Source organism: Oreochromis aureus, linkage group 2, assembly GCF_013358895.1.
Source record: "Oreochromis aureus strain Israel breed Guangdong linkage group 2, ZZ_aureus, whole genome shotgun sequence".
Taxonomy (NCBI): Eukaryota; Metazoa; Chordata; class Actinopteri; order Cichliformes; family Cichlidae; genus Oreochromis; species Oreochromis aureus.
This window is the reverse complement of record NC_052943.1, coordinates 10,881,282-10,906,055: the sequence shown is the minus strand read 5'-3', so window position 1 is coordinate 10,906,055 and position 24,774 is coordinate 10,881,282. Positions and strand designations below refer to the sequence as shown.

Sequence of the window (24,774 nt, the reverse complement as noted above, 5' to 3'; positions counted from 1 at the left end):
AATCTGAATGACTTTCTCTGGAGAGTGCCGATTAGTGTCACCTAGCCAGTCAAAACAAGAATAAAGTCTTTAGAATAAGACACACACCTGTGTAGAGATAATTAACTGACGTTTTGTTCATATTGTTATGGGCCCCTTTGTTAAAAACCCAGAGGCTTTTATTTTTTTGTATTAGATTAACACAAGCAGGACGCCTTGCGTGGCAGAATTTAGCCCCCGTCTGGTTCATCGGCAGGCTGTGCAGTAGCAGCAGCCACCCTGTGACTCGCACATCTGGAGATGGGATTAACTGCAACGTGGAGTGTTTTTTAACCAAAGAGCTCTAGAGCCGCTCAGTGTGTGTTTAAGTGATTACACGTGTGTGTGTGTGTTTTTCCATATGCGCTGGTACATCTGTGCTTCTGTTTTTTCTCTCTCTGTATAATTCTGCTTCAAATCTCAAGGATTTCTCCTCCAGTCGCCACCTACAGCAGCAAACCCAGCTCCCTGAAAAACAACAAGGCTGTTATTTCTCTCTGGCTCCCAGATCTCATAACAGATTGGAAAGCAACAACTTAGTCTAAAGGGTTTATTAAGTTCATAGATGCAAGTCTGGGGTCAGCAGGCTTGGGAGATTTGGTTGAGAGCACTGCTGATATGACAGAACCGAGGCTGCACTAATTATTAACAATTACCCTACAACAACACAGGCCGGCGCTGCGTGTGGATAGCGGTGCATGCGTGTTAAGAGGCTCTCAGAAAATCTCCTTGATAGTCTATTGCCAATCAAAACAGGCTTGATGCTGAGTGCTGGCAAAGTACCTAAGTACCTGAACATTCTGTACAAGTCAAACAGATTACGCTTTGCGTGTCTGAAATACTTCCACTGACTTATCTCGTGGAAGAAGTGATCATTTAATACCCTGGCTTTAATCTTTGCCAAGACTACGAAACGTGATGAAAACAGCCGCATGAGAATGTGAGCGGACTTAAGAAAACAGGAGCAATCTCCTAGGTTTATCTAAAAAACGCCACTAGATGTCAGGTTTCTCCTGCACTTCTACCTAAAAACCTCAAGTGAGAAGGGTTGATAAATCACATCAAACAGGCCACTGCATTTTGCAATCTTTATCTGGGGCCCAAATCAGGTGAAAACTAGCTGGCTGAACAAACATCATTTGTTACCTAATACACAACAGGCATTTAAGACCTATGCATCATTAACTTAAGACATTGTGTAACTGATTAACAATGCTGTCTCTGATGAGAGAGCAGGTTAATAACCGAGAGATCACGTAGATGTTTCCCCCCTGATACCTCCACACTCGGTCTATTTAAAGATGTTTCAGTCTTCAGTCTGATACCTTCCTTTACCGGGGTCATGAGCAACACCTAAGACTCTTTCGGACAAGGTAAGAGGCAACACTATCAAATACTTTCAAACATCTTCTCGGTGGTAACACACACAAATAGTTCTTCTTCTTTTTTTTTTTTTTTTTTTCAATTCCAGCTTTTATTTCGATGTCTCATACATACTTTTAGAAAATCTTGCCAAGTAAGCTGACGCACACTGACAACATTGGCTAAATGCTTGAGGAAACCCTGCATTTTTCTACAAGCAAAACTAAATTGCAGCAACACTAAACGAGAAAATAACCATGTGAGTCACAGACACAGCCTTAAACACAAACTTGCACGTAACAGCACAAGATCTGAGACGGGAACGGTGGCAGACTGACAAACAGACGAGCGGGGCAGTTAGATTAGAGGATAACATTCAGTACACACGCTCACAAAATCAGCTCGGATACATTCAGAGTTTATCCTGCTGCAGTGTGCCGGGGCCGCTTCACGTACTCCCACATACAGACAGATGTACATATGTTAACGCGGGCCTCCGCGCGCATCTGAAACCTGCAGCAGGATGACACGCGCGGTGAGGATGATGCAGTGACTGTAATTACTGTAATTTCGGCTGCTGTAATTACTTCCATCCTCTTTGCTTTTAAGAGACATTAGTACTCCCTCCTCCACCGGAGTCCCCGAAGTGGCTGACAGAAAAAAAAGGAGGGTGGGGTGGGGGGGGTGGTGGTTGGGGGGGATCTCTTTAAATCAAGAGCATGAAACCCTTTGAAGAGACTTGCTCTATAGATGCTGGAGAGTCCCTTGAAGAGCTGGCTCGCAGCTGTAAGAAATGGAGGACAGGATAAGCTACACGGATCCTAATGTGTTCTTCGTGATCTGATAAGGTTGTTTAGTTGTTTGGGAGGTGAGACGCCTCCCGGTGTATGCGATTTTAGTGTGCGGCTGACCTCACATCACATAACCACGTGGGCTGCCTTTGCTCTCTTCTAATTGCTTGTCTGTTGATCCCTGTACCTCTGTGAGAGATGGGCTCATATACACACTTGTTGGTCTCTGTTGGCTTCTTTTTCTTACTGCTGCAGGTGGCTGATAAATACATCCACTATCAGATCTGTTCCCTCCACGGTGGTGACATCCTGCGATTTTAATTGCTTGCATATCTCCACACAGCACTCACAGCGCCATGTCCTCTCGATCTATAACCATAGTGTCCTCTGGACGGAGCACGGAGCTCGGCTTCAGTGGTAACTCATTAGTTTAAATTCCCACCATTCTAGTTTTATGTCTTTGAATTGCCTGACTCCTCTTCTGCTACCAGGGGTGAGAATTCACTCGGCTCAGCTCCCCTCACATCCCAAACTCCCACTGGAGGAGGAGGACAGGGAATCTGGCATCGGCTCCACCCTTGACCTCACTGGCAGCTTCGAGGGCTGTAACCAACATACCAATCACCACTCCGACAAACCATCACTGATGGAGGCAGGCACATTCCCCGGGGAGAAAGGTACAAGAGAGGCATAAAAAGGAGAGTGACACATACATCTCCCACGCTGGCAGCAGGTTTGACCTCTTTGAGGCGGTAAATTACAACAGCAGAAGCAAGCCGCATGCTCATTAGATAAGGACATGCTCAGGAGACACACAGTGCCAGTGGGATCATGTGGCCTCTCACTCAGCAGTGTTTGGCTGCATATGGGTTATGAATGTACTTTGTCAGATGGCTTCTATCTCTACATGTGAGAGGACACAGCTATCAGAGAGTCGAGCAGTGGCCAAAAACATGCTGCCGTTTTGTTTTATCAAATAAAATCCCTTAAAAAAAGATTCCAGTCTAACTGTCTCTTTGCTGTTTTCTCCAGACAGATCTCCTCAGACCTCAGCAGTGAGTCCAAACAAGATCAAGAAGGTCCTCATCAATCTGTCCAAGATCCCTCTCCTCTTCCTCCTCCTCTTCCTCTTTGTTTGCTCCTTGGACACTCTGAGCTCTGCCTTCCAGTTAGCAGGGGGTAAGCGCTCTGACCCTCACTGCCCCATCAGCAGGTTCATAGTGAGTCAGCCTGTTGATGTTTGACAAATAAGTGAGTCACCGAGCACCGGTTCACACCATCCTACTGGGCCCTGCTGCTGTATAATTTACTGCCGAGTTTGATCTGTGACCTTCTTGAAATTGGGGAAACAAACAGTTTGATTTTTGTTTAACATTGCTCTTGGCAACCTTGTGATTCCTTAGACTGGTATTTTTTTTAATGTGTGTGTTTCTGTGTATGTGGGCGGCATATCTAACCAGGTAAAGTGGCAGGGGACATTTTCCAGGACAATGCAGTGCTGTCTAACCCCGTGGCAGGGCTCGTGGTGGGGATCTTGGTTACTGTGCTGGTTCAGAGCTCATCAACCTCCACCTCCATTGTAGTCAGTCTGGTGGCCTCCGGACGTGAGTAGGCACATAAACGCATGTGCAACTGTGTGAGTGCCAGAATTTGGGTGTGTGCGCGTGTGTGTTTATTGTACGGTCTGCATAGTAGGCTTATGTCTCTGCAGGTTATTATTTTGCATATATAGATAAGTCAATAAACAGAAAACAAAACCCATTACTATAGCAATAAAAGCAGAGAAAATAACACCCCCATGGCGCCTTATTGGCAGCAAAATCAATTTGCAGTCTATAGTTCAAATCGAAATTTTCTGCCTCAAAGTCCAATAACAAGCCGTATTCCCTGTGGAGGGTCGAATCCATTACAATCGGTTTGTTATTTAGCATTAAGGATTAAATTAGCAAATAAAGTTTGGGTTAAATGAACAAACTTTACCAGATGATTGTTCTTTAGAGTACAGGAAGATTTGCTTGCACACATTTCTCCAGCAGTCTAATGTAACTAAACTAAAGGATGAACAGCTGAGAGTGATGTTTCCTGTCATCTAGCATCTAAACAACCCCTTGAAAAATATTAAAACAAGCATTGTGTTGACTTTTCGCTCCATAATTCACATTCATGCTTTATTAATCTCCTGAAACTGCTAGGCAACCCAATAAAAGTCTGTTGTAAATGATTTATTTTTTGGGTGCTACTCTCAGCTGCAGATTAATGCACATGTTGCTTTTATTTTTTTGTCTATCTTTCCACCTTTTAGATGTTTATGTCAGCTTTTAAAAAGGTATAATGAAAGCATGATTAACACATGGTACTGTACACAAGTCTTGAGTTGCCCCTCGTTTCATTACATTTTGATTCCAAAGATCTACACGTGGTCTTGAGCAATAGTTCTCCAGGCTTTGTGAAGGTCTCTCAAAGTATTTTATTGACTTTTCATTTTCAGGTCAGTCCACATACCTGAACATTCTCAAAAGGACATTTTTTTTGAACCACTGAACACTGACCTATGAATCATTCAAGTTTAAAAAACACCACCTAACTGAAGGGGTGAACCAGTGTTATGTCTACACAAATAGAAAGAAACAAATTGCACTTTGTTACAGACTGTCGCAAAAACATTTGTTCTCAGTTCTTTAGATGAATCAACAAAAAACAAAAAATGCCAAAGATAACACAGTTGGACAGGATAAAATAGTAGCTTTCCACCAACAGAGTCGTTTCCAAAGAGCTGTTAGCTGAAAACTCAGTGTGTCCTTGAGTAACCTGTGAAGGACAAAAGAAGAAGGCAGACCTAAACAAACTACTTACAGCAGATGAACAGTATCTGAAAATCATGTTCTTAACAAATAGGAATATAATCAATCAAAGATCTGACACAGGACCCGAGAGATGCATCTGACCCTTCACCTGATCCATCTACTGTTCAATGATGCCTCATCAGTAATGGTCTCAGTGGAAGGGTGGCTGTCAAGAAGCCATTTCAGAAGGAAGGAAAACAGGAAGAAAAGGCTGAGGTATGCAAGATTACACAAGAACTGGACTAAAAATTAGTGGCAACAGCTCTTATGGGGTGATTAATCCAAATTTGACATTTTTGGTTCAAATCATCATCATTATATCCAGATGAGGTCAGGAGAGAAGTACAAAGATAGAGATTAAAACACAGTGGGGCTGATGGAGATCTTTTTTTAAAATTGATGCAATAATAAACAAAGTATTGTAGATTTTGATCCACCTTAACATTATTGAAGCAGTCTGAGAACATCACGACAGACCAACATCCAAAGAAGAGCTTTAAATGTCCTGCAAGAGCCCAGAGAACTATTCATGAAGACTGCTTAAAGAAAGAAACTCTGTTTTTGCCTTATATGTGTATATTTGCATGTTTCAAGTAATCACTGCACCCATTTTCTATTTTCCTGGCAAAATATAAAGAAATGAGAGGTGGCTCAACACGCTAACTGCCCGACCTGAAAGAGCCATTTCGAGATTCCAGTACTGCAGTTGCAATTTGTAAAAATGATGTAAAATAAGTGTAGTCTGACAGGGTGAAGCAAGATTAGAGGGGCAATCAAATCCAACCTTTCTTACTCTGGGTAATGTCTCATCATCTCAGTCAGCCTTGTTTAAGACCATTATGTGGTAAGGTTACAAGAAAATGTTCAGGCTTCTGCACGTAGGTTTTCCACCTTTGCTCTGGGTTGTTAAAGTGAATTACATCAGTATGCAGGAGTTGCCACTCTGCTTCCAAAGATTTGTTTTAAATATGAGAGCCATGAGGATGATTAGAGGTAATTATTGGAGATTGAAAGATATGGAAAGGCATAAATGTTTGTCTTCCTGACGCCTGCCCTCTAGGTCATCACCATTAAAGGCGTATTCAAAAATAACCCATCTCCAAAGCCGTCTCACTTAGCCTAGAATTATAATCACCTCTCGTCTCCATTAAAACACATGTTGCATCAAAAAAGTGCAAGGTCATTTTCTGTAATTATATATATGATGCATTACAATTTGCAATGGTCTTTATGCATTTACAGTGTTTAGTTTTTTTGTAACATGCTTCTTCATTTTGGTCTCATCTCATAGTGTTAGAAGTGAGGTCGGCTGTTCCAGTCATCATGGGGACCAATATTGGGACTTCGGTTACAAACACCATAGTGGCCATGATGCAAGCGGCAGAACGAACCGAGTTTCAACGGTGAGTGACAAAACAGAGCAAGACCGAGGAGGAGAGTGGCGGTAGAATAGGGTGGGGGTTGAGGCAAGAAGACACTGAAATAGAAAAGTGAAGTGGATAAGTGGTTAGATGGAGGGAAGAGGGAAAAAAGCGTTAAGAGAGCAGAGGAGAAAGTAGAGGAGGATGATGAGAAAGCATCAGCAGCTGTAGATGCAGCTTCACACTATAATAATGGCACCAGTCCACACTAATCCCATACCAGTAACCAGTGCGCGAGACAGATGGCACGTTAATCCATTACTACTAAAATAAATATCATTTAACCTTTCATAATATACAGACGTCAAAACTCAAATGCTTATTGCATCACTGCCAAAAAACAAAAAAGCAAAAGTTGAGCTGTGAAAAGGAGATTAACAAGCAATCACTCTGAGTAGTTTATGATGCCCCTGGATAGCTAACACAGAAAATGACTGTGATCCACGATAGTGCTTTTGCCGGAGCAACAATCCATGACTGCTTCAACTGGCTGTCAGTCCTGGTTCTGTTGCCCCTGGAGGTGGCGAGCGGGTTCATGACTCGGCTGTCTCACCTGCTGGTCACCACCCTGAGGCTCGAGCCAGGGGAAGAAGCACCCGAGCTACTCAAGGTCATCACGGAGCCAGTCACCAAGCTTATCATACAGGTAAAACCATCAGACGCCATTTTTGTAATTTACTGTTTGCTAAGCCCCTTCATTGGACTGCAGCCCTCTATGATCTCAGCCTATTAACTGTGATGTTACTCACAGCAGGTCAGCAATGTTTTTATTTATTTATAATTTCTATTTATTTTCTTTTTCTGTCCAAAACCAAACATCACAGAAACCAAAATGTAAGAAATAGATTAAACACAACACGGTAGAAGGCAATTCTGAGCACATAATTGATGGGTGTCTATGTCGAAACACCATAACTCAAAAAGCTTCAAATAAATTCTGATAAAGCTTTGTAGGGGTGTAGAGTCGGGTCATCAGCAACCCGTTAAAATTTGGCTTACATCCACCAAGGTCTTCGAGGCCAACTCAGTGACTTATTGGTCAAAAATTGACAAAAAGCATTTTCACTTAGGAACTATGATTCTTACAAGTGTGCTGTGTTTTGTCAATATATAGAAAGTGCCATATAAAGATTTCAAATATCATGTCACATTTGATCTTTGACCTCTCCTTCAAGGTCAGCAGACTGATCTGAAAGGTCGAAGTGCAATATGGAGCTACTTTAGTTATGTTTTTATTACTGTTCTTTGAATTGACAACATATAGGCATAAAGGGAATGACACATGTGGACACATCTAAATATCACATTACTTTAGACCTCCCACCTTTTTTTTTAAGATATAACAAGGTCAAACTTTCATAAAACGTCTTTTACCTTTAAAATTATGATTCAGATTCTCCTGCTGCCCCTGTCTGATTTTTACTGCACGACAACTTCTTAAAGTATCTTTAAAAAGAACAAAGAAAAAAAAAAGAACATGTACAAAATACAACACTATTCCATTAAATGCAAACACTGCTCAGAGACTGAGCTGCCCTGGTGGAGGTTTTCATTCTCCATGTGCCTCTTGTTAAGGATGCATTACTTTCCACAGCTAATATCAAGGAGGCTATAGTAAGTAGTGCAAGTTTGTCCTACATGCAGCATTGCTAACATTAACCTGCTCATTTTTGACTTTGTCGACATTTATTACCCAAAAAACAGCAGAAATGTTGCTTAAAGTGGTGAATTTGCTACACAGTTGCTAGTTTTGCAGCTAATGGCTTTGCTCGAACCAAATAATCATATCACAATTTTTTTAAACAGTGATTTAAAAATTTAAATAATAATAATCATTTATTTATTTTAAATTTTTCTACTTATAATGCCTGAACTTGACACTACACAGCAAAACAATGGTAAGGTTATTTCTTTAATGTCATTTCTTCAACATCATGAAACAGTTAAGTATAAAATAAATGATGCACGTCATATTTAGAAATATCTGGACCATGTTTTCCTGTAAATACTGAAAATGTCATTTTAAACCATCTCATGTATCATCTACCTCATTAGCTGAGGTCACTGCTGAAAACTGATAAACTCGATCAGCAATTCAGCTGCCAAGCAAAAACAAAACAAAACAAAAAAATGTGGTGAAAATGAATGCACATCTTCTTTCACCCTCAGCTGGACAAGTGTGTGATCACGGGGATTGCCATGGGGAAGGAGGGCATGAGGAACAGGAGCTTGGTGAAAGAATGGTGCCAGACTGACCCTGTTATGGTAATGTCTCATCTCTAGCCCTGTCTCCTTCACATGCAGACATACTGTGTCACTGTGTACTGGCGCCAAATGGAGCCTGTCACTGATGCCAGTAAAAATGGCCTGGCTAATGTCTTTCTTTCTTTCATCTATCCATGCATCCATAGTCTCATCACAACGTGAGCACTGAAAGCTGTGACCCCAGCCATGACTTGCAAACACACGTGAAGTGTAAGTTAAAGCTCAGTCCTATCTGAATCTGAATCAATCATATAGTAAGCTGGAACCATTCTGTGCAACCTCATATCCAAAGAAGTTAGATATGACATAATACTGGTATACAAGCAGTGTCTTCTGGATAAAAGGCCTTCCTTATTTCAGCAAGACAAGGCCAAAACTGAACTGGTCTTCTCAAGTAAAATTTATTTACATAGCAAAATAGTCGATACAAGTATTACTAAGCGGCAAGAGAACATTATTAAAAACTATGGCAAATTAAATGGTGGTAAATTGAACTTCAAGTTTTGTCATTTTGCATAGTGTCTCAACTCATTTGTTAAGGTATAAATGCAGTAAAATATCCTGTTATTGTGGCTCTCTCTGTAGGTAGACATTTGTTTGCATCTGCTGAGATGTCAGACCTCACAGTGGGCCTCATCCTACTAGTCACCTCACTGGCTGTCCTGTGCACATGTTTGCTGCTTCTAGTCAAACTGCTCAACTCTCTTCTGAAAGGCCAGGTAGCAAAGACCATCCATAAAGTCATCAACACAGGTCAGTGTAAATTTGAGCTACCAAATGTATAAATAAAAAATGAATATCTTGACTTGTTAGGAAATAAACTCATCAAATCTCTTTGTGGAGTTAAATGAGAACCTGTATCTATCATTTGCGTGCAGGTGGTAACTGTGAGAAGCAGCTCACTTAATTTTAAGGTGACAAAATCACTCGAAAGGTGAAAACTAGCCCTCAGAGGACTTCACCACTGAGACTGTACTGCAAAAGCATTTACAGGTTGAAATGGAAGCTAAAAGGCTCCAAGCGTGACTTCTCACCACTGCTTTTGTTACCTGTTGAAGATCAGGCTCTGGCTACTGGGCTGGGGTCTGCATACACTCAGCTTTATTGTTATTATATCTTTATGGGTTCTTCGCTAGCTTTTTGTTAGCGTGCTGTCTGTGATGACATTTGCAAATAGTTAATAAACAGAGGAGTTACTTCTATCCTGGATGCAGTTTTCACTTTTCTGTCCTTTGGTAGAATAAAAATAAAATTACATCTATATTTGCTAGTGACAAAGGTTGCAGGTGCAACACCATTTCCCCCTCGCAGCAGAAAAATTGACTGTAGTTAAAAAAAAGGAAAAGCCTTGATGCTCTTTTCTCTCTTTCCACCCACCTCTTTGTAAAGTGAGAACCAACATGACTGTTACTGCAATGTGAATACTGAAACTAACACACTAATACATTCCATTATTGCATCACATAAATATGTAATGTGATTGCATGAAGTTGTACTTTGCAACCCACATAATAACCCAGGTTAAACTGCTACAGTTACTAAAGAAGAAAAGGCCAGTGTAACTAAGCTGGAAGAAACTGATGTGAGAAGGCAATTGGAAAAGGTGCAATGGGAGTGAAAACCTCTGCAGGGATATATTAACAATGGGCAAATTTACATATGCACATGGATCGCGTTCAATTCAGTAATGACCAAAATCTCTAACAAGAGAAGTGCAGATTGGAAGTGCAAATTTTTGCCCAGATTGCTGATGGATTTGAGAAACACCATCAGCAATTTGGGCAACCATTGTGAGCTGTCCATGGTACTGAAATGCTAAACACAATGGCAATGGTGAATTCAAGCTTCTTTTTTTTTTTTTTAAAGCTATTCATATTATGTGTCTATATATTATAATTATTAGTTTTACATGTGTGAGGGATGTCGTGAAGCCTACAAAATTCACACAAAAATCATGTGAGAGTTTATTGAAGCCCTGCCTGACTTCTCGATTTGAAAAGCTTCAGAGCTCGAGTGAAACTTCCAGCTCATCCATCACCTTCAGAACACCACAGTCTACATGTTCTAATATGCCTTTTTAAAAATTATTATTCTTGGTGGTTCCTCTGCTTATCATCAGTTTCTGCAGTCATTGCAGGAACAAAATAAATGATGACATGGCTGCAAAATGAGTAAACTGGCCATTGTAAATATTAGTAAATCACCCTGTATCAAAAGTGAAACTCCAATAAATATTGGCCAGCTCCAAATATGCATGTTTCCTTGCCTTGTTAACCCATAAGAGGGAGTTCTTAGAATGAGCTTTCAGGGTGTTGGTGGGTTGTTATGACTGCCTTTGATCACCAATTCTTTTTAGTTTTAGCATCAACAGACAGATGAGTGTAGAACTGTTTAGTTTAACATAGATTCTTAACTGAAGGGGGTTACATGGAAAATGTAAGCACTTTATTCTTTAAAGTTAAAAGTTTCTCTTGTGCATCACTGCAGATCTTCCCTATCCATTTGGGTGGCTGGCAGGATACATCGCCATGTTTGTGGGTGCAGGTGTGACATTTGTGGTGCAAAGTAGCTCTGTCTTTACTTCAGCCATGACTCCTCTTATAGGTGAGTGACGTATGTTTTTACTCTTTTGAAAGTCAAAGTCTGTTGTGCCCATGAATTAAATGAAAACCGTGTGCACAAATCTTTACCAAGCTTCGTAGAATTTATTTAATCTATCTATCTATCTATCTATCTATCTATCTATCTATCTATCTATCTATCTATCTATCTATCTATCTATCTATCTATCTATCTATCTATCTATCTATCTATCTATCTATCTATCTATCTATCTATCTATCTATCTATCTATCTATCTATCTATCTATCTATGCTTTAGCAGACAGTTAAAGGTCATTCAAGGATCAAAATCTGTGCATGTTTACAGGCCAAATTCTATTGAAAAAAGGTTCCTTTATTCTGCCAGCTAATGGAGAGGGCCAGCAATGCCCACAAATCCTCTTACAAAGCTCCTATAACAAGAGGTTTGGCCTATGAAACTCTAAACTTCCATTTGATTTGTTGGAACAGGCCACTCTTAAATTGTCTCCTTCTGCAGAGATCTACAGAGATTGTTTAGGTTTACCTCATTCATGCTGACCTGCAATGAGCCACTTGTTTGGTTTAATTGGATGATATAATTGTATTTGGTCATACTTTATACATAGAGTATACTAAAAATATATATAAAAATTGCTTTATCGTTGGGGATCAGCTTTAACCTTGTAGGAGCAGCTTGCTAAATTAAGTGCTGAGGAACAGCATGACTAAAGCTATAAAGACCACAATCAATCCTAGAATGGGGAGATGCATGTTTTCAAGTGATCATCACTCAATTTCCTATAGTTGATGCAAAAAAATAATCCTGCCACCTCACTAACTTGACACAGAAAACCTGGGGTCACCATGAAGCAACTGAAGGACATATTATGAGAATAAAAAACGTGTTTTCAGTAAGTGGTTCGTGTTATGAGCCATTTACTTCTGCATCTCAGTTGTTGTTGCATTGGTGTCAGTTTCATTTTCAAGTGAATCCTTCCTAAGTCAGTGTCACCCTAACCCTGGTGCAATAACTGTCCCTGGCTCAAAAATATATCAGGAAGGTTACGTAATGTCTCTTTGTCCACTCTTTGCTCAGAGATTCGCAGATCATACAGAAGGAGATGTAACAGTTTGAAAACATTCTTTGAGGCTTTGATGCAGGAAAAAACTGATTTATTTGCCTCCAGTTTTGACTTGACGCCTCATATGCAGCAATAATGTGGAAGTTTTGTCTGAGTGGCAACATGTCATTCCGGAGAATACAGGAGGGGGTTTCAGCACCCCAAACACTAATATAAATGGTAAGGAGCTGTGATGCTGTCACTTTGGTGGGTATAATGGGCAAGCATAAGACTGGCAGTTTGTGGTCTCCAATTCCAACAAGTCCAATGAATTGGTGTTTAGATAACAGAGGGATACGCTTCATTGACCAGTAGTTATAGTTTCATAGGCTAGGTAAGGAAGGTTCATGAATTTTCATTTCAATATTTCATCCCAGTTATTGACATCATCTAGCTACTCAGCCCAGTCTGACCATTGCTGCCTGGTGCCATTTGACTTGGCTGAGGAAGTACAGGCTGACGTGCAGATGAGTAAATGTTTGTCTGACTTGTTCCTCTGTTTTCAGGCTGCGATAATTTGAAGTATTTTGCCACTGCTGCTGCTGCCATCGTAAAAAATGTGGGTTTTGCTAAAGTTTGAGCCTTTAAATCATCAACATAAACAAAGAATTTACCAAAACAGCTATTTATTATAAACAATTAATGTTTCATAGTACTCAGAAAATTTTTCTCCATGAGAAGATATTAACATTCTCCAGAACAATTAATAATTTCCTGTAAGTTAGTGCTGCTGCAACCCACACAAACAGTTATACAGGATACTTACACATGGCAAAAGCCAAGCCACCCACATGAACAGCCCTGCAATTAACCCATGCATTATAATAGAAACTTTAAAGTTGTCCCTCCTGCTAAATTACATTCCTGGCTATCCTCCTTTCCCACATATTAAAGCACATACACATAATATATAGCTTGGGTATCATGGAGATACAGTGTTAGACAACAGGAGAGCAATACAGGCAACCTTACTGGTCTTAAATGTCTTCAGGAGGCAACAGATCTCCCTTCCTAACAGCGGAACAACTAACTGTCTTCATTGCCATTGACTCTAAATAGCTGTGAATGCTACCATCCCTCCACACCACACAGCACAGCCTTTCCCTCCCCAATGACCCATTTTTAGCTCTTTTTAGTGTCTCCCCCTCACCCTCAATCACCCACACTTGTCCCCCCCATCAGATTGTCTTTCTCATGAAACCAATCACCTGGATATCTGTCATGTTCTGGCCTTCAATTACATCACAGAGCTTATGCCATACTGATTAAACAGTGTATAGAAGGAAATCTAAAACATTTTATAAAAATACTAGCATTTCAGGGCAGACCTATTACTTTAACCTCAGTCATTTTGACCATTTGTAGGTCAGGAACAAGCAGCTTGTTGATTGCTGACTTTTTACATACCTTTCCTTTTAGGTGGGTGTGGAGGAATAAAATCACAGTTCAGAGGTTTTTGAAAGTAGCCAACATTATTTTAGTTCCTGCACGGCTTTTTGAATGGCCAGAATGGTGAAAAAGCAGAACATTGTCCATCCAGCTGAGCACAAACCCTTTAAAAATAAACCTGATCTAAGCACATGTTCTAACAGTGGTGTTAATAGACGCCACATTTGTGATATTTCCTCCAAGTGGAACTCCCGTCAGTGGAGCTTGAATTGCATGTTACCAAAGACACTCTAACCACTGAAACTTACTGAAACCAACTCTCCAGTAAACGAATAAAGGTATGAATGAAATACATGATGCAAGAGGGTTTAGGAGAGGTTAAAACTTCAAAGGTTTCTCTTGGTTTGGGTGTATGTTTTTTTTAAGATTGAGGAACTGCTGAAAATTACTTGTTATCCACAAATATGCCAGAACAGTGTACCAGTGTAAAGTTTTTACACAAGTTACTTTGTTTTTCAGTTGTCACAACAGGGGACACATACAGAGAGAACTCCACTGTCAACAACGCATATCAACTGTACCTGAAAGAATTACTGTTGTGTTCTTGCTGCTCATAAACTGCACTCTCCCCCCAAGGCCAGTGATTTCTCCTCTACAACATAAATTCTAACACCACAACCTCTATCCACGTTTATGGTTATCCTGATAAACTGTTAATAAAGGGACTAAAAGTTTGCTGTATTGCTGATTCATTTAGTAAATAATTAATATGCTTGTGCTCTCATGCTGATGAGAAAATACCTCAAATTTCCTTGTTTAGTAATGGCCTATTTGTGAACTAGACAAGGCCAAATAAGGACACGAGCCTTACTTCCACCGATGAGTCTCATGTGTAAGAGTATGTTGCATAATTGGCATTGTGAGTTGCTGGCTAAAGGAGAGATGTAAAATTGAATCACAAGGCTGTTAAACAGTGATAAATGTGAGATGAGAATAATTTTGTATTTCATACAGGAGAAATTAACCAGTTTGAAATAATGCAAAAAGACAACAGAATATAGGCACAGAAAATGATTCCTAATCTGCAGATTTGTGTCTACACTTAAGCTCTGCCTTCCCTTCAGACCTTAATATTACCATGTTGTAGCGTCATGCATAGAAAGCAACTGAGAGTAAATGGGGGGCTAATTTACCATTACCTCTGTGCCTGAGCCCTAACAGATTTGTGACCAGGGTAAGGGTAATTCAAGGTTCTTTTCCCTTTATGCTAAGTCTTCTGTGAGAAGCCTTGATAACCCTTGAGTCACATTAAATCTCTGGTTTGCTCTTGTTTTTTCAGTTAAGAAATGTTGTGAAGTTGAGTTCTATTGTCTCATGCACTGAATTCAAAATTCTTATTCATACCTTCTGGATTGTTTTAATTTATTATTTGCTTGCTTTAACAAAGGCTTTTTGCAATCTCAGCAGATTGTTCAGAATGCCATTATGAGACTTATTTACATATCAGTCTGTTGCTTATTCATTTACACCGGCTTACCAGTAAATTTAGTTTCCACTGACTACCAAGATTTTGTTTTTGACTTTTAGAGCGCTACATGAACAAGCGACAGCATACATCTGTGAACATTTACATCCATACATATTGGGGGTCCTTGAGGTCATGTGAGCGGGACCTGCTGGCTGTCCATCATACTAGACTGAGAACTATAAAAAAGATTTCACAGCAATGGCCCCCATAGACTCTGGAATGCTTTCCCTCTTAGCCTGAGAACTGGTTTCGTTTAAAAGTCAGCTAAAGCTTTTTGTCTTTATATTTTTAGCATTTTTGTTGTGAAATTTATCTTGAAAGGTGCTTTATAAGTACAATTTTCATTTTACTTGCTTTACTTATATTTATACAAAAGTGTTTCCTTCTTCAGCTTTCAGTTGCAACCTTCTTTTGGCAGTCACTAATCATCCTATCAGCCAAAGATATAGTTCAACCTTTATGAGAAGGATTTCTTTTTAAAATTAAAATACTACCTGGTGTTCATCTCAAATAGCATGTACAAAAATATTTCTTATTTTGTCTCTTATATCCGTGATGTTTCCCTTCGACTATCTCAATAAGTGTTAAGCCACCTGGAGAACAATTTTCATAACTTATTGGGTTATTACTGCTAGTACATGATCAGGGGTAATTTCTGAGATGTATCATAGATGGCATTTGTATTTGTCACAAAACATCTTAAGAACTCTCAGTACAGCTTAGTGATGCCCTATAAAAATTTCAACAGGAACACAACACTAATTATATTTTCTGGTAAACCACTAGGATATGCTTTACAGCATTTGGCTTTGTCATCTTCATCAGGTATTGGTGTAATCAGTTTGGAGCGGGCCTATCCTCTCACTCTTGGGTCCAACATTGGCACAACTGCTACAGCCCTGCTGGCAGCTTTGGCCAGTCCTGGGAACAAACTTGCAGCTGCCATACAGGTAGGTTTTGTTTGTTTGTCTGGATACAAAGGACATATGATACTACTACTACTACTACTACTAATGATAATAATAATAATAGTAATAATAAAAAGATAATATGCAAACTTATTTCCTGGGAGTTGCTGTGGAAAATGTAATTAAAAACAAACATCACATGTTTAAACTGAAAACTTTTATTTTGCTTTGTATTTGCTGCGTTTTGACATCATGGCCGTAACCTGCTTCATCTGAGCTTTGTATAAGTAATCAAAATCAGCCATATATTTCCAAAATAGCCCTCTTGTTGCCCAACATATGGTAGCTGTTTGAAAGATGTAACCAAAACATAGCAAGTTTTAGCTGGCTGGAGAAAAACTCCACAGTGTGAGGTATTTTGTAATGTAGTGTTACAATAAGCTACCCATGAAAGCTACGTTGCATAATTGGAATATATTTATGATGTCAGTGTTACATTATAATAAATCAGTAGACGCTTTCTACTGGTATGACTTTGAGTTGACATTGGTGTTATAATTGCACCCTTGATTACACATTAAGCATTTGAATTCTTAATTATTAGGTCTCTTGTCTTCTAGATTGCTCTGTGCCACCTTTTCTTCAATGTTTCTGGCATTCTGTTGTGGTATCCTCTCCCATTCATGCGTCTACCGATAAGGATGGCTCGTGTTCTCGGTGAGCGCACTGCCAAGTACCGCTGGTTTGCAATCTTGTACCTACTCCTCTGCTTCCTGTTGCTTCCATCACTGGTGCTGGGCCTCTCACTGGCTGGTTGGCAGGTGATGGCTGGAGTTGGGGCTCCTTTCTTGGGTGTAACCATCTTCATTACTATGGTGAATGTAATGCAGTCCCGGAGCCCCCATCACCTGCCAACCAAGCTCCAGAACTGGGACTTCCTGCCCAAATGGATGCACTCTCTCAAACCACTGGACCACCTAATTGCCAAAACAGTTCTCTGCTGCAGCTTCTCTTGTGAAGATGGACAAGAGGAAGAAGAAGAGACACCAATATCTCCAAGTACAACCTCTTGCAACAAACACACAGAGTTTGCTCAGCTTGCTTACAACAACCCAGTCATGGATTACCTGGATGAGAGAAGACCAGATGTACCAGTTCTTAAATTAAAAGGTTTAGAGAGGTGCAACAGTACTCCTCTGTAATTCATCCAATAATGAGGGCTTTTTCTTCCATTTTGTCAAAAAGAATAGGTTTTAGAAAAGTAATTTTTAATTTTTTGGAAATAAACTGATTTGTGATTACTGACTGACTGACTTCATTTGAAGTGGAAAACCATGGGAAATATTACAAGCTCAGGATGAGATGTGAGTTCAGAAAACACCAACTAAGAATCAATGAGGAGAACAAATTTTTTTGGCCAATTTTCAACCAACGATTCCCTCATAATGAATGTCTATACTGACCTTTTAAATACAAATCTATACAAAATGTATGACTAGACTAACTGACATTAATAAATGGATGATTGATCCTTAAAAAAGGTTTCATAGAGGCGATAGTGTTTTTTTTTTTTTAAATTTTACACTCATTTCTTCTAAATTAGTGATTATAAAATTATGACACAATGGCATGTCCTCTCTTATCTATGAAAACATAATGATTTAAATTTAAATCATTGGAAGTAAAACTGGGAAAAACATTGTGAAAGTCTTGGTATTTATTATATAATCATGTATAACTATTTAGACAGACATTTTCATCATAAAATTAACCTTATAATAAGATTGCATAATTATCTATATCTAGATTATTATAACAGTGCACAAAACTTTAAAAAAAAAAATGCTTACTGCAAACTAGTTTCTGCATTCAAAGCAGTGGTAGGAAACCCCTACAACCCCTCTTTTGATCTGAGTTTTTAAAAAAATGATTCGTATTTCATTATTTTTAGATTTTTTGTGGCTTATAGGTGCAAACATTCTTACATTTATATGACATGTTCCTGGTCTTGTTGACCACAAAAAGCACTTTTTACTACAAGTGACATTGTACCTGTCTCAGTCATCCAAGTCATGGTAATCTAAGGAGCGACCGGACTTCTTCATATGTCACGAAGACATTTCACCTCTAGTCCAAGAGGCTTCTTCAGTTCCTCAAGAAATGAGGTGGAAATACAGACAGTCTCAAGGTCCCTCTTCAACTCTGTCACTACTGTCCCACAAAAAATACACACAGGTATGGCATGTACAGTTTCACAGTTTGAAGATTCCCTAAAACTAAGATTTTTCGTGTGTATCTAAAAACCATCTTAATATTTACAGGTCAAATGTGACCCAGGACAGCCTCAATGTAGCACCTGTACAATATATAAAATTTTAGTGTTTTCTTTTTTTTTAGTTTTGTATATTTTGGGTCACATTTACTGCTGTCAAATGTCAACCTGGGTTAAACTTCACCCAAACAGTGAGGATTTACACACAGACATCAAGGATTCTGCAAAGAAACCAAACAATTTTATCCAGTTTAAAAATATTTAATAAATTCATTAAAAATAAACATCACCATGTGTAAGAATGCTAGAATGAGTATAAAACAATAATAATTATTAGGCCTTATTTCCCACAGAATGCAGAAGTGGTTGAGAAATATATTTATTTTATCTTCTAGTGTTTGGAGAAAAAGCAAGAAAAAGCAATGAGCACTGTTTAGTCCAGAGTTTAATAAAACAATCATATTACCAAGTGGAGAAATGTTTGATCATTTAGTGAAAATACCATGTACTCACTGGTTATATAAGTCTTAGTGGGCGACTGAATACACAGAGACTCTACAAGGAATTCAAAGAATCACCACATTAGATGCTTGATGTTATCTACAAAGAAGTGTATGAATGTGGCATGAACGTGTTGCGGGCTGTGTGTGTGTTGTAGTTTTTGTGTGTGTATGCTTTTCCAAGTGGGTGAGTATGCACACTCGGGAGGTGTTGCTGAAAGTGTGAATATGTGCCGTTTTCTCTGCTGCTCTGAAACAATTGATAAAGAAAGAGAAAAACAGAAAAGAAATATGGACTCGCTGAAATGCGCTGATGTAATAAGAGAACAAAGTCAGACGCTTTCACTTGTAAGGTGAGAGACAAAGACATGATGAACTGAAGAGCGAACATTAACCTGCCAGTAATTTTTCTTCAGAATCGTCAAAAATAAGAGTTTGTTTATTAAGATTAGTCTTCTTTGGTTTCACAGTTCACCTTTTCTTTAATTAAAAGCACCGTCTTGTCTTCATGTCTCTCTGATTTTGCTGTAGTAGTTTGCTTTGATGTTCAAAAGTCGCCAATAGACATGCCAGTCTGCACTGAGTTTACACCGCCTTGCTGAGTCATTTGAACCTTGAAGGCATCGGAGAGCAGCATGAGAAGAGAAACTACCATGAGTCCTTGAACCTCACTCTTACATCCACTCATTATAAAATACACCCAGCTCTGTTCCTTCTTGTGAGAGGTGGTGTGAGTGCTGATAATCATTTGTGTGGGTGCAATTTGGATCAATGCTGGAGTCCAGCAGGGCAGGGTCACTCCAGCCAAGCCTTTTTGAGTCCAAGGATTCACAGTGAGGACCTGGCGCTGCCAGGACTTTCTGCTGCTTTTTGTTCAGTCTCTGCAATATTGGACAGAAAATAACACGATCGTTCACGCATTCACGCCTCTAAGTGCCCTTTCTCTTCACTCATCTACGATGTGTAAAGTGTTTCAATCGTTTTTCCATTTCTCCCAGTGCGATTATTGTGATCCCATTAACGTGGAATCTGTTACTTCCTACCTTATGCTCTCTCACTTATTTACTCTGCATTGCTTTCCAGGTGGCGCGAAGCTCTATGTGAGCAAAGCAAAAGAAGAAACCAGTCCACGCGACTCAATTAAATTCTGTTTTATTTATATAGTGTCAAATCACTGCAGCAGTAGCCTTAAGGCAATTGATATTGTAAGATCAGCGGGAGACCTGAGCAGCTCCAGTGTGAAGGAAAAACTCCCTTTTAACATCAGACGAAACCAAGAAACACTGGAAGAGAGCCAGAGATTAATAATAACTAATGATTAATTGCAGATTGGTGTATAAACATGTAATGAGTGAACAAGACACACTCAGTGCATCATGGGAAGCCCCGAGCACCCTAGGCCTATTGTAGCGCAACTAAAGGCAGATTCAGGGTCACCTGATCCAGCTCTCTATCAAAAAAGAAAGTTTTAAGTCTAATCTTAAGAATAGAAATGGTGTCTGTCTCCCAAATCCAAACTGGAAGCTGGTTTCAAAGAAAAGGGACCTGTAATAAAAACTTGTAAAAGTCATTTTCTTCTGCTGTTTCAGGCTGAGTTGTTTTGTGTGATGATGAAGTCACGCCGCACATGTTTCAGCAGCTGTGTTCATGAACCCTTTCAACCCTCAGTCCTTCCAATTTTGCTTGCAAGGCATTATGCTTCACCACCCAAGTGCTGATTTAGCAATAATCTATCATCAGCCTTTTCTCCCTGTGTGATGCTGATTATTTCTCTGAGGCATAACAACATACTTATTCCACATAATCATCCAGAGACATCATTAATGAAAAGGAGAGGGCAGAAGAGGTGTAAGGAAATAATGATTGTGAAGTCATCTGGTGTTTTGGGCTCTCAAGCATTAGTCAGTATATTTGAGTTTGGAGTGTATGAAGTTAAAACGAATGAGTGATTCTTTTTGATTCCACATTTTTGGTGGTGTTAAAATTGCCTCCTTGATTTCTGATATTCTAGCGCAGAGTTTGAGTTTAGCAGTCCTGTGCTTTGGTTCGTGCCTTGAGTTCTATTAGTTTGCAATAGTCAGTTTAGCTCCCTCAGCTTTACCCTGTGAGTCTTGTTGCCACTGTGTTAGAAATGTGGCTTTTGGGTGTTTCCTTTTTTACCTTGGCAGCTGGTTTAGGCTGTTTGTCTGATAGTCTTACCTTTGCCTGTGTCTATAGATATAGATATAGTCCAGTCTTCATCTTTATCAGTTGTCCTTCCTGGTTTTGTTTTTAGTATATTTTTTCCTTGTCTGTCATTTAGTGCTGTGTGACAAAGGAAGGAACCAAACAGGGGACTCAGAAACAAAGGAATAAACTAAAAGAAGCAGCTTTATTGCTGTAACTAATTAAACTCAACAGTACAAACATACAAAAACTCAGAAACTAGGAATAAATGAGGGACCGTGGAACACAAGGAAACACACAGCAAATGAAAAAACAATGAACAGAGGGAGACTGAGGACTTAAATGTGCAGGACAAGAGGAGAGGGGAAGCAAAACTGAACACACTGTACACTGGACAAGAAACTGTCAAAACAAAACAGGAAGCACGATAAACATGGAGATGAAGACAGGCTTGACACTTGGACCAGGGAGAAACAGACATGGGGACATGATTGACTGGGTAGACAAGAGATAAACAACATGAAAACAAGGCTGACTAAACACAGGAGAGGAGTAGACACTGAGGGAAGAAAAACTCAAAGATCCCTAAGAACTAAAAGCTAAAAGACACATGATGTAAAAATAACCATGAAACTATATTCACAATAAACAGTATAATGTCCATAAACATAGAAACTTTAAGTTAAAGACCCAGTGCCATCACATTGTCTCTGCTCCTAGCACCAGATCTGTATTCCGTTTGGATTAGAAAATTATCCTTTATTCTTCAGCCTCTCATAAGAAAACAAATTGATCTTTCATGGCCCGTGGCTGTTGGGCCTGTTGGGATTACGTGTTTATCCAAACTAGCAGAAGCTTTCCACTTAAACAGTTTGCAGTTCTGTTTCAAAACAAAGGTACTATTGTCCCACTATGACATTATCAATAAATGGAGTGGTACCAAACATCCTGTGTTTAATTACACTTTTCTTCTAATAACAAAACTATGGTATCAGAAGAACTATGGTATCCTTTGTTGTTTTTCATGTTGATCACCAAGCCTGCACATGATTTGTGGAAATAATGAGTCTAAATATAGTCAAAACACAGGTGTAATGCAATATCTATAACTCCATTGTGTTTTATGGGGAAGCACAATTATAGTGTATACATAGAAGCCTCACAGTGCAGTCCAGGCCACCTCTAACTTGTCCAACACCTGGAAATAATGGTACACGTTAAATGATGTCCAGAACTAGAAATTATCACTGAAAGCTTAATTTCAGGTAACTGTGTAAATACAGGAAGTGTTCAAACTGAAGCTGTGCAAATGAGTTATTACTGTGTGGGCAAAGTTCACACACTGTAAGCCACTGCCACAGGTAAAAAAAGACCTCTGCCACAATCTAATATGGTCTAATGGTAGCCTAACTGGAAGTAGTGGTTCTGGGCTCTTATCTGCTTAGGGAGCCCCCTGGGTGGAAAGTGGACAGCCAGCCTGTACCATTTAGAAACATTAGCATACAGTTTCGACTCAGTACCCTTTCAATTTAAAAATGACCCTTGGATTTTCATATTTTTCCCTCCCCACTCAGAGAAATAGGGAGAGAGAGCGAGGAAGAGAGAGACAGAGAGAAACAGATGGGAGTGTTTCGGGGGGGAAACTGGCTCTTTCGCTGCTGGACAAGGTGGGTGGTTGATTTGAAATATTCAGTGCTTTCAGTGTTGATGCTGATATTGTGTACAGGCTCGTCGTGAAAGTTGTTTATACAGCATGTTAGGGGTTCCTGAATGCTGGCTGATGCAATGATGCTTCACTTCAGTTACCTAGCATGCACAGAATGTGTCATTTATTCCTGTTTAAATGGCAAACCAAACAGCATTATTATCCTTATTCAGAGCCATTTATGGCAATCATTTTACACAACGCGGCTTTTTAACGACTGCAATTTCTCAAATGTTTTGATAAGTTGGTTTGCTGTTTTGATAACTTACAATTACATGTATGCGTGTGGCTGGAATTATACCAATCTCAAGGTCATACTCAATTTATATCTTTCGCTGAAATATTTCAAGCGCTACGTTCACAGTAAATCTTGCTTTATCTGCTTTATGCGTTGGTGCTTTCCATTAACTCCATCTGGGCTAGGGCTTTCCATCATCAGTCAGCATAATAATGCAAACAAACAGGATGTTGCAATGCAGTAGAGACAGACAAGCGAACATGTTGTATAGCACTGTGAACAGGATGCATCTAATGGCAAAATATAAGGAAATGAAAGCAGAATTTGTGAAAGCAGGAATAAGAATGAGCTGTAAACTAAATATGTGCATTAAAGAAGAGACTGAAATCTGATGTCTACAAAGCAAGGTGGTTTCTATTTTTAATCAGCCAAAAGCCATGTGTTGCCTGGTCCTCATGACATGCATAAAGAATATAAAAACAGCTGAATGTAAATTGCAAGATTGGAGGGAAAAGTAGAAAACAGCATCTGACAAGCAGGCACATTTCCAGACAACGAGACAGAAGCAAAGAACAGGAGGACAAACAAGACTCTTTGACGTCATGCAGTCCAAGCTGGGATATAACATTACATATGGATACAAAAAACGTTCAGTATATTTAGCTTCCTGTAGACTTGCTAATGTGACAACCACACTTAGAAAACTATGCAGTGTATAATGTGTGTTTTTTTTTTAGCATTTCCTCCATATGCAATTTTCTGTTCTCACTTTTCTGCATCACTATGGCTTCATGTGATTTATTCTGTACACTGGTACATTATATGTTATATAAAAGTACTATTATTTTGATTCATTTGGTGATGCATGAGCTAACATGTCCATACACATAATGTCAGTGTGTCAGTGATATTCTCTATATTCCCACAATTCACATTTTCATGGAAGTCGTTACAGCCTAATCTCATCTAATTTAACTGGATTTTAGCTAACTTAATGATCAGTTATATAAGATGATATATTACATCAAAATTTTGACATTACACTTCAGTACTGTTATATTTTTTAAGTTAGCTTGGAGTTCACCTGCAGTCACATGGATCTCTGCTTGGAGACTCACATTCATCCTTTGATTTAAATTTGTGTTGCACGCCCTAGCAAACTTGTGGAAACTATTAAATGCTAACTATAAAATAAAGTCCTTACAAAACCAGTGTAGTTGACAAAAGACAGAATGTGTTAATGGACTTATCAGTATCATGACTTCATCCCTAAAATGTGGGAAGGTCAGACTCTAAGTACGATGCTGTATTCTGTTCATTTACTGCACTGATTAAATTGAATGTGTTTTATGTCAGACTTATTTTTCAGATGCAACCTTCTGAGAGGGAGGCGAGAACAAATGCAAAAACATAATTTTTTAAGCAGGGTTTACAGGATGACTTGCAAATTTTATATAAGGTCAACAAGTGCAAGGTAAAACAAATTGGCTTTTAAAAAAATGCTTGGTGATTTTGTTGATCTTATCTCAAACATAGCCTACTCTGGAGCCGCTTACGTCTGCAGCACAAGTTACCATAGAGATGCATCCTGGTAGAAAGTATACACAATATGAAACGTTTGTGTGCAGATTCTCAGTCATCCAGGTCTAATCTAAAGAGCTTGG

At 39.3% G+C, this 24,774-nt stretch overlaps 1 protein-coding gene across 2 annotated transcripts; it reads left to right on the top strand.

The window, feature by feature from the left end:
• Positions 1–1,280: 1,280 nt before the first annotated feature.
• slc34a1b (solute carrier family 34 member 1b) lies at positions 1,281–17,771 on the top strand. 2 transcript variants are annotated; one of them, XM_039617469.1, is made up of 13 exons: positions 1,281–1,391; positions 2,427–2,588; positions 2,663–2,848; positions 3,204–3,350; positions 3,632–3,775; positions 6,306–6,417; positions 6,886–7,081; positions 8,605–8,700; positions 8,847–8,910; positions 9,286–9,453; positions 11,188–11,304; positions 16,147–16,271; positions 16,850–17,771. In XM_039617469.1, exons 2-13 carry the CDS (start codon positions 2,528–2,530, stop codon positions 17,429–17,431), a joined length of 1,998 nt encoding a protein of 665 aa, XP_039473403.1. In that variant the 5' UTR covers positions 1,281–1,391; positions 2,427–2,527; the 3' UTR covers positions 17,432–17,771. The 2 variants fall into 2 exon arrangements, with proteins under 2 accessions (XP_039473403.1, XP_039473412.1); XM_039617478.1 differs by having other exon boundaries at positions 1,318–1,391; positions 2,515–2,588.
• Positions 17,772–24,774: the final 7,003 nt, after the last annotated feature.

Bases quoted from the DNA above. Each gene is read 5' to 3' on its own strand.
- slc34a1b (XM_039617469.1), top strand. From the start codon at position 2,528: ATGTCCTCTCGATCTATAACCATAGTGTCCTCTGGACGGAGCACGGAG. The intron at 8,701-8,846 runs GTAATGTCTCAT...ATGCATCCATAG, and splicing joins GCCAGACTGACCCTGTTATG to TCTCATCACAACGTGAGCAC. The intron at 16,272-16,849 runs GTAGGTTTTGTT...CTTGTCTTCTAG, and splicing joins AACTTGCAGCTGCCATACAG to ATTGCTCTGTGCCACCTTTT.